This window comes from Camellia sinensis, chromosome 5 (genome assembly GCF_055761805.1).
Source record: "Camellia sinensis isolate YWXY chromosome 5, ASM5576180v1, whole genome shotgun sequence".
Lineage (NCBI taxonomy): Eukaryota > Viridiplantae > Streptophyta > Magnoliopsida > Ericales > Theaceae > Camellia > Camellia sinensis.
In genome coordinates, this window is record NC_138965.1 from 12,512,337 (window position 1) to 12,529,842 (window position 17,506).

Below are 17,506 nucleotides of genomic sequence, written 5' to 3' on the forward strand. Positions count from 1 at the left end.
GGCTAAAAAATTCAAAAAAACCAAAAAATCAATTAAAAAAGTCATTGCCAAACGGCCCCTAAGTTTTATTTGAGTCTAAAATTTTTTAATATACAAAGTATAAAAAAAACATGATATCATTTTGATAATAGGGTTGGCAAATCGGATTAGGTTAGGTTGGATGACCTTTTATTTACTACCTGTCCGAACATAAGCAGATTGAAAAAATATCCATCCATATCTATCTGTTCATACTATTAAAGCTACTTAAAAGATAATAAATTGAGCCGAGTCAATCAATTTTAGTGAATAGATTAGGTTCAGAGCACGAATTAGGATCCCGTTCTTGAGGTTCCTACTTGACTTCCTACTTGCTAAGTTATTGAGCTCACTTTTAGGCTCAATTTTGATGATCTGAATCGTCCACATTTTAAGATTTGTTGAGTATATCATACCTGTAAAAAAATCAAGTTAATCAGATATCAGAAAACATGTGTTTGGAAAACTGTTTATTAAATTTTTTGAAAAAAGGATTTTTAGTTCGATGATCCGAATGCATATTTTTTGATATCTAATCAACTTGATTTTTTAAAAGTATGATATACTAAACAAATATTAAAATATGAACAATTTAGATTATCAAAATTAAGACTAAAAAGTAAGTCGAATAATTCAACAAGTAGAAAGTCAAAGTAGGAAACTCAAGGAGGATCCCCATTCTGAAAAGCACCTCTACCATTTTTGTATAATCAGATGCATATTTTGATTATGTAGGTATAATCAGTTGTATATTTTGATTAGGAAAAATATTTGGTAACTTAAAATTTTGTGGTTTAAATGAGTCTAATTTGTCAAAATCATATCATTTTACACTCAAAATTTGTCAAAACGATGTCGTTTTGAGTGATTTGAACCATTTGAACCACAAAAATTTGAGCTACCTAACATTGTTGTTTTGATTATTTCTACATAATGAAATCAATCATAATTTTATGAAGAATTTTATTATAAAGATCATATACTATATATACTTTTAGTTACATTATTTTTTTTAGTTATAATTAATTTTTTTTAATTATGATATATTAATTTTTTTTAATTATGATATTAATATATAATTCTACTATTTTTTTTTATGTAATTATAAATCCACAGTGTTTTCCTAAATTTATACATCCACATTAAATATATATATATATATATATATATCAGTGAGATAACATTTCTCATTCATTGAATTCTATTCACACACTGTCCCATCATGTAAAGAAAGGCTTCCAATTCCAAAGCCAAACTATAAGTCACCATCGTCTCTCTGAATTCAATTCTCTTCTAAGTTGTCACCAACCGCTCAAACCTCTCTCTGATTTTGGACTGTTGGATCCATAAACCCAAGATGAGTATGAAACTAACCCCAACATCTCCCGCCGGAAAATGGGTGGGATTCGTGACCGCCGTCTGGGTCCAAGCCATCTCGGGCAACAACTACACCTTCTCCAACTACTCGGACGCAATCAAGTCCCTCATGGTTCTCACTCAACTCCAACTCAACAACCTCTCCGTCGCCAAAGACGTTGGCAAAGCCTTCGGCATCTTCGCCGGCCTCGCCTCCGACCGCCTCCCCACTCCGGTCATTCTCCTCATCGGTTCAATTGAAGGATTCATTGGCTATGGCGTCCAATGGCTTGTTGTTAGCCAGAAAATCAAACCACTCCCTTATTGGCAGGTATTATTCACCATCTCAATGAAAATGATGATTCTTTCTTTCTATATAATATACGAATTGACTATTTTAATACTAGTAGATAGATAATAACAAAATCATCAAATAATTGAATGAAATCTGCAGATGTGTATATTTCTGTGCATGGGAGGTAACAGTACGACATGGATGAACACCGCGGTGCTCGTAACCTGCATTCGAAACTTCCGGAAGAACAGAGGACCAGTTTCTGGAATTCTCAAAGGCTATGTCGGTTTAAGCACCGCCATATTCACTGATCTCTGTACGGCCCTGTTCTCCGACGATCCTTCAACTTTTCTCCTCATGCTCGCAATCGTCCCCTTCCTAGTCTGCCTCGCCGCCATTCTCTTCCTCCGCGAAATCCCTCCCTCTTCCACCTCCGCCGAAGAAAACGAAGAAATTCGCTACTTTGGAATCTTCAACGCCGTCGCCGTCGCCGTCGCAGTCTACCTTTTGCTCTTCGACGTCACCGGAACTCACGGCGGCGCTGTTTCGCAAACTTTCGCCGCCGGACTTCTCATACTCTTGGCTTCGCCATTGTCGGTCCCAATCTACCTTGCTCTACAGAGTTTAATTCGATCTGACTCTATATCTAGTTCAGACATCGAGCATACAACAAAACCTTTATTGGAAGAAGAAGAAGAAGAAGAAGAAGAGAGGGAGGTGGTGATGGTGGAGACGGCGGCGAAAGCGGCGGAGGCGGAGGAGGAGAGTCGGCGGCCGGTGATCGGAGAAGATCACACGGTTTGGGAGGCGTTTGGGACGGTTGATTTCTGGATCTTGTTCGGGTCGTTTCTATGCGGAGTGGGGACGGGTCTGGCGGTGATGAACAATCTGGGCCAAATGGGTCTGGCTCTCGGGTACGTGGATGTATCCATTTTTGTGTCGCTTACGAGTATTTGGGGCTTCTTTGGGCGCATCGTTTCGGGTTCGGTTTCCGAGTATTTCATCAAGTAAGTTTATCTGCAAATTTCTTTATTTTCCGTCCAAAATAATTTTGTTTATTGTGTCATTTTAGTTTTAACTTTTAATTTTTAATTTTGTGTTAATTTGATTCAATTGATATCATTCCTTAAGGTTTTGACAAAAAATATCACTAAATTGAGCTTAACTTACTGTGTTAAACAAGTTTATAATTTTGTCCCTAAACAAATAACACGGCTTGTCGCTTGCTTATGTGCTCATTTTTCATAAAAAAGACTAACGGAGTAATTAATTGGATCAAATTAATATAAAATTATAAATTTATAATTAAAATCGAATCAATTAAAATTGTAAATATCAAAACGACTCAATTATTAAAGTATCGGCACTATTAATCTAATTTATACTTTTAAAACAAAGAAAAGGAGTAGTTTCTTCCTTGGATCATAGTATCTTTTATTTAATAGCAATGATTTAGAGCTCTAAATAAGAAATTCTAAATCCACCATTAATGAGGTAGAAATTAAAAAAAAAAAAATTTAAAAAAAAAAAAAGACACAACATACAATAGGTCCTACTGTCACATCATTAATGGTATTCTAATTAGATCTCAAGTGTTTTTCTTTATTTAATTATGACTCTTGTTATTGAATATCTAAGAATATTAGTTATTATTATTATGTGAGTACGTGATCAATTATGAGTATGAAAATGAATTTTATTAAACTCGATGATTATAATTCAACAATGCATGGGTATAAACACAGTAGCTATAAGAAAGTCTAAATTTGGGAAAGAAAAATAAACCATGCCTAGAGTCCTATTTGAGAGAAGAACAATTAACTTTTGTCATAAGTAAGAACAGTAAATCTATTTACCTAGAAAAACTATCCCAAAAAGTTATCCAGAGTAGTATTATGGGATAGAGATTGAATTAAATGATTGATAATTTTAGATAGATTCTGAACAAATTTTTTTTTTTAGTATTGTGTGTGTTCATGTCTGAAATAAATGATTGATAATTTTAGATAGATTCTGAACAAAAAAAAAAAAAAATTGAATTTATAGAATTTGTTTGGGAAATGGGTTGATTTTTTTTGGCTTTTTAGCTATTTTAGGCTGGGACTAAAAAGTCTCGTTTGGGATGGGTTTTTTGGCTTTTTTAACTTTTGTAAAAATAAAAATATGATGATTATGGGTTAGATGTGATATTTTATCTTATTGGACTAAAAGTTTATTTTGTTTTTTTTTTTTTATAACTATTTTAGCCAAAAAGCCCCAAACCCACTCTTCTTAAATGAGCACATAGTGCTGGTTTGGCACAACTTATTTTTAGCTTAAGTCAACTTATAGTTGAAAATAAGTTATTTTTGTGTGTTTGGTGTAACTTAATAGTGTAAATTATAGCTTTTTATAAGTTGATTTTCAGCTTTTTCTTTGAGTGAGGGAAGACCAGCTTTTCCATTTCAGCTTAAACGGAAAGCTGAAAATCAAGGGGCAAAATTACTTAAATGCCCCTCGTCAATTTCAACTTTTACCAAAAGCCCAAGTATATAAACTCCCTTTCTCAAAACACTGTTCATTTGCTCACTGGAGAGAGAGAAAGAGAGAGAGAGAGAGGCGATTTTCGACGAACAAACCAGAGCTCTCTCTCTCTCTCTCTCACGATTTGCTCCTCGTCACCTCCCGTCACCACCGCCATTGCCATCGTGATCTGGATTTGAAACCTAACCACTACCATCTCTCTCTCTCCAGCTGCGTTGTTTTTTGGCGTTGTTTGCCACTGTCAAGATTGACCCGTTCTCTCTCTCTCTATTTGCGATCGTGATTACGATATGAAACCCTAACCACCGCCATCTCTCTCTCTCTCTCTCGATCTGCGTTGTTTGTCGCCGTCGCGATCGCAATCTGCATTGTTCTCTGGCGTTGAAACCCTAGCCATCGGTGGCAGTTAATAAATTAATAAAATAATATGTAATGAATTAATAAATGAAACAAAATTAACAAAAAGAAAGAGGAGAGGTAAAACAGAAAAAAATAACAATTTTTATATTGGTATCAATATTAATTGGTATTAATTATTAATAAATTAATATTGTATATTTTTGTAATGAATTAATTATTAATTGACACTAATTAATAACAATTGTTGATTATTAATATTAATTGATACTAATTAAGCCATTAATTGATTCTAATTAATTTATAATGGAAAAAAATTGTTAAAATAATACTTCCATTATATATTTATCAAATGTATTATGTTCACAGTTATAAGTTATAATTTATAATTACTTTCCCACGACTCTACCAAATGGGGCCATAGAGTGAACCCTGAAGCAGCCCACTTAGTTGATAATTATTAATCATTTATGCTACTTTTAAGAAAAATGTAATTTTTTCAAACTTACTAATTAATATTTTCAGGGTATTCCATAATAGAAAATTTTAATTATTACTTCATTCAAATTCTAACGTTTTGTTTTTTAGTGTTTAACTAAAGTACATATACGATGACACAAATCCTTATGTCGTGTCCAACCATGAGCTCAGCAATTCCATCTAGACGTGGTTTTGAACCATTGAATTTTGGGTGGGTATCAACCCAATTGTGAAGCTAAAAATAAATTATATAAATTTTGGGATCAAAATAATCAAATTAATATGATCCAAGGATCCCAAAATTCATATTTTCCAAAACATTCAAAATTATTGGATAGCGTGAGAATTTCATGATATGATAATTTAACTATCGAGTCTTTTGAGATGGGACGCATATTCATTATTCTTGTAAAATAAATTGATGTGTAAAATAAATTGATGTATATTATTGATTGATATTGATTACAAGATTGTTGTGTTGATATTTTGTACAAGAATTCCTATTATATAGGAGATGATTCTGGAGTAGGTGAGGAGTGAGTGGTGGAGGTAGGTTTGGTGGAGTGTAGTAGGTGATAGGAGTGAGTGGTGGAGGTAGGTTTGGTGGAGTGTAGTAGGTGATTTACATTTACATTAACAGCCCCCCTCAAACTCAAGGAGGATAGGTACTAGCCAACTTGAGTTTGGAGAGAGTAACAAAACAGAAAAATAAACTGATAAATAAAATAAAATAGGATAGGAGACACGGTATGGTCGTGTCAGACCGTTGTAGCAGACAGTTTACGGGGTCATGTTGGACCGTTGAAGCAGACACTGTGTGGTCGTGTCAGATGTAGAAGACAGTTTACGGGGTCATGTCGGACCGTTGTAGAAGACAGTTTACGGGGTCATGTCGGACCGATGTAGCAGGACAGTTTACGGGGTCATGTCGGACCGATGTAGCAGACAGTTTACGGGGTCATGTCGGACCGTTGTAGAAGACAGTTTACGGGGTCATGTCGGACCGATGTAGAACATTGTGGTGGTGCACCAAGGGGGTAACTTAGGGAGTGCGCCATGGGCGACTTATACATTATACTGGTATAACCCCCCCTCAAACTCAAATAGGTGTGAAGATAGAAACCTATTTGAGGTTGAAACAAAGGGATTGATAAAGCTGACCGGTGTAAAAGACACTGTATGAGTGTGTATATAGGCTGCCCAAACAAAATATACATGGATGTAGATATCGAGCCCTCAAAAGTCGTGCCCTCAAAAGGTGTGCCCGCACCCTCAAAAGGCGTGCCATCAAAAGGCGTGCCCGAATGCATCAAAAGGTGTGCCTGTTTGTCGGCAAGAAGAGGCGCGCGATGCGCGTGGCTGCCTCGGCTATTTAACCAAGACAGAGCTGAGGCAGAGGCGAAGACAAACAATTGGCGAAAAGCCTCTGAAAAACTCTTCGTTTTGCTGAGAAGGTTTTGCTGAGAAGATACTCTGTAACACTCTCTATAACACTCTGTTGCCCAGAAAAAATGGCTTCGTCTTCCCGCGGGCTGCTTACCCTCTTTCCCGACCTCAACGAGTCGACAGGAGAGAGAACTGGTGCGGTGGCCAGTGAACCTCAACCAAACACTGCTGGGTTTGCTCCGCTGAACTTTCCGATGCGGTCTGTGGAGCAAAAAATGGCGGTGCAGTCGGATGTGGAGGCCAATCAATATACGTTGAAGGCATGTGTGGAGTCCATGACGGCGGTCACCAACTTGTCGCACCGGCTGCAGAGTAGGACAAATGAGGTGCAGCAATTAAACTCCCAGCTGGCTCTGCTCCAACGCATGTATAAGGATGCGCGAGCAGAGATAAGCGTGCTAAGGGCAGAAAACAAGGAGCTGAAGCGGAAGGCCACCGTGATGTTCCGATTTGGAGGGCCGCCATATGCTGCAGTGGAGGAGCAAGGAATAGTGGTCATGCCCAGTGGAGTGGGAAACACGGAGGCAACACCGGCAAGGGCCGCCCAAGACGGAGGCAAGAAGAAAAGACCGGCGGAAGAGTAGAGAAGAAAAATCCCACTGTGGATGTGGGTGTGTTGTGGTGGTTTGTGTGTTTTTTTTTTTTTTTTTTTTTTATTTATTTATTTATTTTGTTTTTTTTTGTGTTTTGTATGTAAAATGGTGATCGGGGTGAGTCCCGACATGAATAAAATAAGGTGGAGTTTTGTGTGCAGTTCATCGGTTGCCTTTTTTTTTTTTTTTTTTTGTTTGTTTGTTTGTTTGTTTTAAAGAAGAATAATAATAAATAAAATGAAGTGTGGGATAAAGGTGAAGAAAAGTTTCGGAAGGTTAAAGTATTAAAAAAAAAAAAAAATAAAAAAAAAAAAAGGGAGATGCAAAGGTGTTGGGCGGATCCTACCACTAAGGGAAAAAGAAGATGATGGGTGTGCAAAAGAAGATGATGGGTGTGCAAAACAGTGTGTGGTGCGTGTCCTTGTCAAAAGGAGGAGTAAAAGAAATATATAAAAAAAATAATGAGTGGGGAACAAGAGTGCGTGTAGACAAGCCCACGTAAGGAAAAAAAAAAAAAAACAAAAAAAGAAAGATAGTGGAGTCTTTAATGCACTCTCTTTCATGATGTGAATAGTGAGGGCTCCATGTGATGACTCTCTCTTGGATTCTGCCAGATCTTCTCTCTCTGTCTATGTATATATCTACACATATATAGGGAACTTTTATTGTTGAATTAACCAGAGGCAAAAATGTCGACACCGGCGAGGAAGAGGCTGATGAGGGATTTCAAGAGGTTGCAGCAAGATCCACCCGCCGGAATCAGTGGTGCTCCTCAAGACAACAATATCATGTTGTGGAACGCTATGATTTTTGGACCTGATGATACACCTTCGGATGGAGGTACCTTTAAGCTTACTCTGCAATTCACAGAAGATTATCCAAACAAACCACCAACAGTACGGTTTGTCTCACGGATGTTCCATCCAAACATCTATGCGGATGGGAGTATTTGCTTGGATATCTTACAGAATCAGTGGAGCCCTATATATGAATGGTGCTGTTGAGGCAGGCGGCAGAGTCAGGGGGAGAGGAGTGGTTGAGTTTGGACCACGGTGACTCGAACCATCAGCGCGGAGTCGCTGCTGCCAATATCCACCTTAGTGTGTTAGCTTAGTGTGTTAGCTTTATGTTAGTGGTTTATACTTTATGTATAGTGCAATGTTAGTGCTTTAGATTTTCATCATTACAATTTGTAAATCGTCTCCTATATAAGGAGCCCCTAACCATATGAATACATACAATCTATTCTACCTCAAAAAAAAAAAAAAAAAAAAAAAGCGGCAGAGTCAGGGGGAGAGGAGTGGTTGAGTTTGGACCACGGTGACTCGAACCATCAGCGCGGAGTCGCTGCTGCCAATATCCACCTCCGCGAACAGTGGTCCGTCGGTGGCTGGTGCAGGGAGAGAGAGATGTCAGCGGCGGAGATGAAGCTGCAGGTGGTGGTGGAGAAGTGGATGACGGCAGCGAGGTGGTGTTGGTCGAATCACGGCTGAAGGCAGTGGTCCTCAAGGGAGTGCAAAGCAAGATGGTACCTGGGTTGGTTTTGATGGATGAAAATCCGGCATGCAGAAATAGTTGGAAGATGAGAGGTCCGGCGGGCGGCCAAGGCGAGGCTGCCGCCCGCCGGTGAAGCGAAAATACTAGGTTCTTAACCTTGCTCTGATACCATGTAAAATAAATTGATGTGTAAAATAAATTGATGTATATTATTGATTGATATTGATTACAAGATTGTTGTGTTGATATTTTGTACAAGAATTCCTATTATATAGGAGATGATTCTGGAGTAGGTGAGGAGTGAGTGGTGGAGGTAGGTTTGGTGGAGTGTAGTAGGTGATAGGAGTGAGTGGTGGAGGTAGGTTTGGTGGAGTGTAGTAGGTGATTTACATTTACATTAACAATTCTCAAAACACTCATAATTATTAGATCACATAAGAATTTCATGATATAATTTAACAATTGAGTCTTTTGGGATGGCATGAATTTCTCAAAACACTCCGATAATAGGAGCCTAGGATGCCTCTCTGCTCCCCTGTCCTCACCACTGCTCTGAATTCGGGTTTTTGGCTTGGAATTTTGGTGGATGGTTTGCCTGTGGGGACTTTAAATGAAACGAAAGTGCAAAAACTTGTAGAACTAACATATTTTTTGGAGCATAGTGGGGTATGGCCCCCCATCCTCCTTCCTTTGTCCTCCATTCACTGATGTGTAGTAGCCTTATGGTCCAACAGATGAGCCAAGCACAGCTTCTTGGCTTCGATGCTGCGAACTTGTCAACTTTTGTACTGTGTTTTCGTCTTTTAGGGCAGTATTTTCGTCTTTTTATTACTTTCTTGCCTTTGGTGCTTGATGTATGAGAGTCAAAAACGGGTTGGTGTATAGAAGTAGCAATTCTCTCAAGGAAAACACTCTGACACGTGGAAAAAAAAATTCTGATTCCAGACATTGATTTTGTATAAATTTTATGTTTGTTTATTGTTACTTTTATTTTAAAGTCCTAACTTAAGAAAGGGATTAGCTCCTTTTGAAGTTTGAAGAAAAGGGGTTATCATCACTGGGAATGGCAACTTTTACTTTCGAATCGAATTATGTGTGGGAAGACTTAAAAAGGCTCCATTAATTAGGCTAAAGTACCCTTCACACCCTTATTATAAATTTCACCCATCTGTTTATAGATATGAGTTGAGGAGGGATTTCCTGACCTACCTTTTGGTGGGGACACCAAATATTCAAATCTTAGTCACTCTCATGGTCTCATGGCACCATATTAGATTAGTATTTTAACTATGCAATTTTTTTTTAATAGGAACCTTCATAAACTGAGAAAATTCGCTCTTACCCATCAAGATTTAGTGGAATGGCATATATTATTACTAGTTGATTTATTTTACCAATGTAAGTGCCGATCGCGTAAAGAAGATGCTACCGACGACGAAGCACTACTTTCTTTGGTTGGCTCATAAAGTTGGGATATGTTTTGACCTTTGTGAAAGCAAAAGTTGTATGGTATGGACAAATTGCTAAATGTTACAGAATATTATTGCCCATTCTTGAAGGCACTGGGTATTGAGTCCCTTTTGAGCTCTTATAGAACATGGACCTTTATGGTGTGTTTGGTTGAGGGATTTGGGGAGGGATTTGGAAAGGGAAATAGAAAATGTAAGTGAAATGTGAATAAAACATGCCTATATTTTACCTAGTTTCACGCAACTTTTCCCTTTCTCTTTCCAAATCCCTGCCAAAATCCCTCAACCAAACACAGCATTAATCTTTTAGTCTGGTCTGCCAAATTGGGTTTCTATTGCTTAGTTCTCATATATTCTCTCATTCCTTTCACGTTGACATAGAAGTTTGGTTAGGATTGTCTGATGCATCCATTCTAATTCTAATAGGCCAAGTTTGGGAAGACTAAAAAAGTGCATTTTTTGTCTTTTTAGACTAAAAAATTGAGGTTGAAAATATGGATGTTTGGGTTAACTTTTTGACTTTTTATTGAAAAATGTGTAATAAAAAATTGTAAAAATTGATTTGTAGGGAAAAATTTGAATTGGGAGTTGTGCAGCCGTAATTGTTGACTTTTGGTGAATAGTGTTAACTTTTTAACTTTTTGAGTAACTTTTTGGCTTTTTGACTTTTTTGGATCTTCCCAAACTTACTGAAGTGTCTTTTTTATTTTAATACATTGAAAATTCTTACTCTAGCCTAGTCTAAGGGAAGAGAAAAGGATGTTGGATAGTGTAATTCGTAATAAGTATGGGACATCAACAACTTGACTACAAAATACAACTTTACAGTAAGTTGGCAGAGGTTGTAGGGGAAAGAGTATTTTGGTACTTTCACACTTGTATTATGTAGTCCTAATACTACATCATATGTATGTAGTTGGGAGGTTAACCGTCTTTGTACTTCATTGGTAACTCTTTTTGTTCAAAGTGAAACCACGACAACAGTGGACATAGTCCTAGATTTTTTGTGAACAATATAAATCTTGTATTCTTTTGTGCGTGCACGATTTACAATTTTTTTGTTATTTATTTATTTATTTTTTTGTGTGTCACCGAGTTAACTGTTCTATAAGGCAGTTGGGGATAGAACCGAACTGCACAAGTAGGAGCATCAAGGCTTTATCCACTAGGCCCACTCATTTGTACCAAAGTTGAAAACTGATTCTCTCATACTTGTAAAACTTTTTATCTACTATAACCAAGTTGAAGATTGAATCTTCTGGGCAATTAGTAGGCATTGATTCTGGTTTGTTACCCAATTTTTCATTTTGCAGGAAAGCTGGAACACCAAGGCCTCTCTGGAATGCAGCATCTCAAATCCTCATGGCTGTTGGGTACATTGTAATGGCCATAGCTTTGCCCGGTTCGCTATACATCGGTTCAATAGTGGTCGGGATATGCTACGGAGTTCGTCTTGCTGTCACGGTTCCCACAGCCTCTGAATTATTCGGCCTCAAATATTATGGCCTCATCTACAACATCCTAATCCTCAACCTCCCACTCGGTTCGTTCCTCTTTTCTGGCCTACTTGCCGGATTCTTATATGATGCACAGGCTACAAGCACGGCCGGAGGCGGCAACACATGTATAGGTTCCCACTGTTACAGGCTTGTGTTTGTGGTCATGGCTATTGCATGCATTGTCGGGTTTGGTTTAGATGTCTGGTTGGCGGTCAGGACAAAGAACATCTATGCCAAGATTTATGCGAGCAAGAAGTTGAAGAAATCGATGGTGGTATCAAATGGGCGCTGACTGAATGCTGAAAATGACAGTACAAGGGGAAGAGATGTATAGGATTAGTGGGTAACAACCCAATGATAATCCGGCTGAGCATTTAATATTGGATCACTTAATTTTGTTTTTTTATAAACAAGAATCGATCCTACCCGCTAACCTTACATATAGGATGAAATAAGACATCAGGACTCGAAACTAGGACTTCCTTAATTGAATCTGGACTGACTGTTTGAGCACTATTGGATGTCTCTTAGAAAAGAAGAATTGTTGTATTGCTAAAGTTTTCCACATGTTGGTGACAGTAAGATTTGTATGGACTGGCTTTTCATAATTCTAGATGCTCCAATTGTAACAGCTTCGTATGCTTTTTTCTTTTTTTGGAGATTTTAGTAGAGCACTTTTATTAGTTGGATATGGAGTAATTATATTTTCTATGACACTAATGTTATGTGGACAGGAAAATAAATAAATAAAAATATACAAAAATTAAGAGCATTCAGACTAAATGTTTGATTTTGAAGCTTTTGAAACAATAGTCTCAAATTTTATTTGAAATATCATATTATTCCTATCTATCTATCTATCTATCTGTCAACTTGTCAACTTACTTATTCACATATCACCTATTTATTCATCACTGCATCCGATAACTTTTTTTGTATTTTTTATAATGACAGTGATTAGTAGTAGTATTTGAAAATAGAGAGAAATTACAAATAAAAAAAAGTGAGTATAAAATTGTCACAAATATAATTTTCACTCAACGAATACAAAAAATTTGTCATTTTACCCTTAAAAGATCTGACCTTGCCCTTTAATGTTCCCCATTTGGATTTATCACTAACTTCTTAAAAAAATTAATGGGTAGCCACCATCAGTTTTTTTTTTTTTTTTGGTGCTCCTAGTATTATAATTTATATGTAGGAGTAAATTTGGGCTTCGGACTGAAGTCGGTTTGTTTATGGGCTTATATTGTCTTCTTCTAGTATAGTTTTTTAGAGTTCCATTGTGGGCATGGGCATGACCATAACCATCTCTTGTTGTGTCATTCCCAAGAGGCTTTGCTTGTGCTCAGTAGGACAGGACCACGAGGACGAGGTTGCAATCTATGTGGGTGTTGGGAAGTGGATTTTTTTGTAGATTTTTTTAGCTATAGGATATTATTAGAGAAATTTTTTTTTTTTGTGTTTGGGAAGATAATTAAGTTTTTTTGTGATTGGATGTGATGTTTGTGAGAGAAAAAGTGAAATGATTATGAGATTTGATGTAATATTTTGTTTGAATTTGTTTTTTTTTTTTTGGTTTTGTAACTAATTTGTCTTCTAGTGAAAAAAAACCAAAAAATTTACTTCCCAAACACCAGGAGTAGAAACATGTTTTGAGAATTGAGTGTTTGGTTTGCAGAAATAATTTTAAACGATAATAAAATAATTGTTGTTTGGTAAGCATCAATTCTTAAATTAGTGAATGGCAAAATTTGTCTTCTAAGCCTGCTTATGCTCTTGCAAAAAAATTTGAGACATCTCTTCTTCTTCTTTTTTTTTTTTTTTTTTTGTATTTATTTGTCAATTTGTCATGTATTTGGAGAGTTTTTTTTTTTTTTTTTTTTTTTTTTTTTTTTTTTTTTTTTCTAAATTCATATTTGGAGAGTTCTTGTGCACCCTAGCATTCTTCACTTTATTTGGTTGGTCGTGCATTAAAGAATTTACACCAAGGAAAACTTTTGTATTTGTAATGTTGTACTATGTGTAATAATTCAATAGAATTTGGTTCCTTTAGAGCGATTTTTTGTAAAAAAAATGATAGTACAACATTACTAGTAGTCATCCATATATTTAGTACTCGTGCAGTTTTCGGCGATTTCTGGCGAGCTTCAAATCTTGTTTTTCTCTCTTCTTTTCTTCCGATCGTTCCGCGTAGGGGGGAGGGGGACCTATTGAAGGTCAATTTCTGTGCCGACAGTGCTTCAATCCAGTTGATCTGGGTTTCTTTTTCCGCGTTGACTTGGTTTCCCCTCCCCTCGGTCTCGTTGGTAGATCTGGGTTTAATCTGCTTTTATAGGTGTTTTCCGGTGGTCTAGTTGCTGTCCTCTTTTGTGTTTTCCGGCGATTTCTGCGGCTTGTTTCCGCTTCGTGGATTAGGTGTTTCACGGCGAGACCACTCGTTTTCTAAGGATTTTGCTGGTGAGCTTTCAATTACACTTTCTGGGTGCTTGGAACAATGCTCAAGCAAGGCTTTTTGCTTAACTCTAAAGTGGTCCCCAAACGTCTTTCCAAAGAAGAGAAAAGCAAAGGCATTGTCATGTCAGGGGCTTGTGCTCAGGATAAGTTGCAGGGTTCCTTATCCCCTGACTTATTATCCGTTTTGGACCCGTTGGACATGGCTCTAATTCAGGATTCTCTGGGTGATGATTTTCAATTTGATTGGGATGCTGCTTTGGAACATCTACAGCCTAAAGTGAGCTTGGATGATACAATCTTTCCACTGCCAAAAGGCCGTGAACAACCTGGGTCTTCTAATACTGGTGTTGCTGTTGAACCGGGTGGTCATTCTCCGTGTAAGGATCATGGACCAGGAAATGGAGCAGGGTGGGTTTGTGGCAATGTCATCAGAGAGGGGCCTCACAGTGGGTTTGGTTGCAGTAAGGATAGTGAGGTTGATGTGTATGGTACTTCGCTCAACAAGGCTAATAAGCCCACGCCGAAGGTCAAGCGTCCAAGAAGAGTGCATTTGGGCAAGGATTTTCTCCTCATTGATCGTAACTCGTGTCAGGCTCTTCAATCCGGTGGACCCTTTCAGTTTTTACACCGACAGAGTTTGTCGGTTGTTGAAGTTCGCATTCGTGGATACTCTGACCCAATTCTACAAGCTGCAGTAGTGGATATTGAGATGGAGGCCCCATCCCTGGACGTTCTACCTACTCCTTCCCAATCTTGTGAAGAGCCACTACAACCATCACCACCAAATTTGCCAACTCTTCAACCGCCTTCCTCGATTATTAGTGATTGTGAAATGGAGGAGCAAGAACCGACTTCTGGAAAAACTTCTTTGTCTGATAATTTTATGTTTTGTAGTGTAGGTCGGTCAAAAAGAATTCGTGCTCCCATACCTCGTCGTCCTAAATCCTCTAAATTGATCTTCGACATTGCTGCTGGTAAATGCAAGTGGGAGCCACGAATTGAAGATTCTTACTCTCATCCCAGTCTTTTCAGGCCACCTCGGTGTCGAGCTTTTGGACTAGGCTAGGGACTCTTTTGGTGGTGCTTGTTTATTCTACTTTTATTTGTACTCATGTTTACTATAACTTGTAATGTTGTTATCTTGCTTATTAATCTATGGTGATTTCATCGTTCTCAAAAAAAAAAAAAAAAAATTACTAATAGTCACTTTAGTAGCTATATAAAAAAGGGAGATTTACCAATAAATCCCAAAATTTGAACTTATGAACCAGTTGATCCCATTTTTATTCTATTAAACCATTTAGTCCCATTCAATTGTGAGGGACATAATTACCCTCATTTAACCGTTATTGATAAGGCTGTTAGGGAAAAATTGGGTGTGGTGCATGGGTGTCTCACGTGCATAATTAGTGAATGGATGTGTGATGTGTTGCATGTGATACATTGAGAGGGTGTCACAGAATGGCAAAGCGCTGTAAGGGGTTTTTGTTTTGGGCTGGGTTGGTGTGTTTGGGGGTTCACACAGGCAGACACACACACAATCATCAAAGACCAAAGGTTTTCAACAACCGCACAAAACAAATCCTGACATTTACATTACAACGATTCCCACTTGTTCTTCTTCATCATCATCTTCAAGAAGACGACGACTCTGAAACTCTGGGCGATGTCACCGGAAACAGAGGCAAAAGTTGCGGTGGCTCCGATCCTCTCGGCGTCGTAGTTCTGGGCGATGGGTGCAAGCTTTCTCTTCCTCTGAGGGTTTCCGATCAAAAACCCAGAACTCTGAATCAAAGGGTTGATCATCTTCAGGCTATTCCCTCTCTCGTAGAGCTTGAATCCTTGCTTTTTTTGTCCTATTTTGATTGGGGGTATGTAGTTTTGGGAGGACTGTGGTGGTGGATCGGAGGAGGGTTTCGAGGCTTGTTTTGCTGTTTCTGATGATTCGGTCAGCATTTGGACTACTTTTTTGAATGTGGTGGTGTCTGCTTGGACGAACACACCCACACACACACACACACACAATGATACACACACACACAACACACACACACACAATGATACACATACACACACACAGCAGCCACTGTTACACGCACACACACAGTGATAGAATGAGCAATGCTTCCAAAAAAAGGAACTGATCCAGCAAACATAATCCCACATTAAACCAAGGGCACTCTCGTCCACACAGTTTAAAAAAATGGAAAAAAAAAACAAAAAGGACCAAACCAACCCACTAGCGGGACTATTTGGTATAATAGAATAGAAGTGAGACTATTTGGTATAACAGTTTGTAAAGTAGGATTTATTGGTAAATACTCCTATAAAAAATTACTTTAAAAATCACTTTGCAGAATTTAGACTCCTTTGTATCTCTACCTACAATATTCTTAGAGATTGTAGCTTTGCTAGATATTGGACGAGTGGATCAAAGTTAACCATATGTTAACCACTCCACTGTTTTATCTCCTATTTGGTTTTGTGCTTTAGTCAAGAGCTTCATCGTCTCAACAAAATCATATACCAATTCTCATCGATCTTATGTAAGATCTTAATTTTAATAATCGTGATCAGTACTAGAACGTTAAAACTGTTCAATCCAATTACAACTTATTTAGCTCCAAACACAAGTCTTTTTTGTCCAAGCACTACTAAAAAAAGAGGGTTTTTGAGTCGGCAATATACCGTCGCAAATAACATATCTGCCGATGCAAAAAGTTTTTGCGACGGCAACTCGAAAGACGAAAATGGTGTGGTCACAAAGAGTTTTTGAGTCGGCAAGTTGCCGACGCAAAAAAGTTTCAATTTTTTGAGACGGTAAGTTACCGATGCAAAAAGTGGTTAAATGTTTTAAAAAATCTAACTCATGATTTCCTCATCAACACTCCCAAGATTCAAATTCACTTCATCTAGGTAACTTGAACCCAAATGTACCACACTTAGTCCACTGCACCAATACTTCTTTCTGATTTTAAATGAGATATATATTATTTATAGTATATACACTTAATATTAATATAAAAGCATATGCATAAACAAATATATTTATTAAATACAATCGAGTAAATATATATATCTTGAGCATAAAAATAAATATTTACTACGTCAGCAAATTCAACCGACTTAAAATGCCCTTTGATTAGTAGTGAAGCCTAAAGTAGTCACTCCATACTGCCATGACTATGGTCCCTGTTTCATATGCAGGGCGTGCAACTTCAAGCCATTATTGCTTCCCTGTAGGTTATGGGTGAGAATGTTACTCACGTTCGTATTGTTTCATTTCGAAGTTATTTTTCAAAAAAATTATAAGGAATTATATACATAATTTTTTTGCCTGTAAAATAAAAATAGAATAATAGAGTAACAAAATATAAATTTATTGATTTAAAATAACATCATTACAATCTCTAGGATATTTTTGTACAAAAGAATGATTCTTCAATTTTTTTTCTTTAACAAGTTGACTCAAGAACTTAATAGTTTGTTTCCGAATTGAATGGCGAGATCTCCTTC

At 37.4% G+C, this 17,506-nt stretch overlaps 2 protein-coding genes across 2 annotated transcripts; one reads left to right on the top strand and one right to left on the bottom strand.

Moving 5' to 3' along the window:
* Positions 1 to 1,192: 1,192 nt before the first annotated feature.
* Positions 1,193 to 12,164, top strand: LOC114281909 (protein NUCLEAR FUSION DEFECTIVE 4). The gene is made up of 3 exons (XM_028224498.2): positions 1,193 to 1,705; positions 1,829 to 2,676; positions 11,348 to 12,164. Exons 1-3 carry the CDS (start codon positions 1,376 to 1,378, stop codon positions 11,823 to 11,825), a joined length of 1,656 nt encoding a protein of 551 aa, XP_028080299.1. The 5' UTR covers positions 1,193 to 1,375; the 3' UTR covers positions 11,826 to 12,164.
* Positions 12,165 to 15,595: 3,431 nt separating this feature from the next.
* Positions 15,596 to 16,435, bottom strand: LOC145791226 (uncharacterized). Its single transcript, XM_082871549.1, has 3 exons — positions 16,377 to 16,435; positions 15,882 to 16,076; positions 15,596 to 15,745 (listed from the first exon to the last, which is right to left on the bottom strand). The coding sequence occupies exons 1-3, from the start codon at positions 16,433 to 16,435 to the stop codon at positions 15,625 to 15,627; spliced, it is 375 nt and encodes a 124-aa protein (XP_082727675.1). The 3' UTR covers positions 15,596 to 15,624.
* Between the last annotated feature and the right edge of the window lie 1,071 nt (positions 16,436 to 17,506).

Coding starts and splice junctions, on each gene's coding strand:
- LOC145791226 (XM_082871549.1), bottom strand. CDS start 16,435: ATGGTTAACTTTGATCCACTCGTCCAATATCTAGCAAAGCTACAATCT. Junction 16,077..16,376: donor CTACAATCTCTAAGAATATT/GTAGGTAGAGAT, acceptor TGCGTGTAACAG/TGGCTGCTGTGTGTGTGTAT. Junction 15,746..15,881: donor TCCTCCGATCCACCACCACA/GTCCTCCCAAAA, acceptor GGAAACCCTCAG/AGGAAGAGAAAGCTTGCACC.
- LOC114281909 (XM_028224498.2), top strand. CDS start 1,376: ATGAGTATGAAACTAACCCCAACATCTCCCGCCGGAAAATGGGTGGGA. Junction 1,706..1,828: donor AACCACTCCCTTATTGGCAG/GTATTATTCACC, acceptor TGAAATCTGCAG/ATGTGTATATTTCTGTGCAT. Junction 2,677..11,347: donor GTTTCCGAGTATTTCATCAA/GTAAGTTTATCT, acceptor TTCATTTTGCAG/GAAAGCTGGAACACCAAGGC.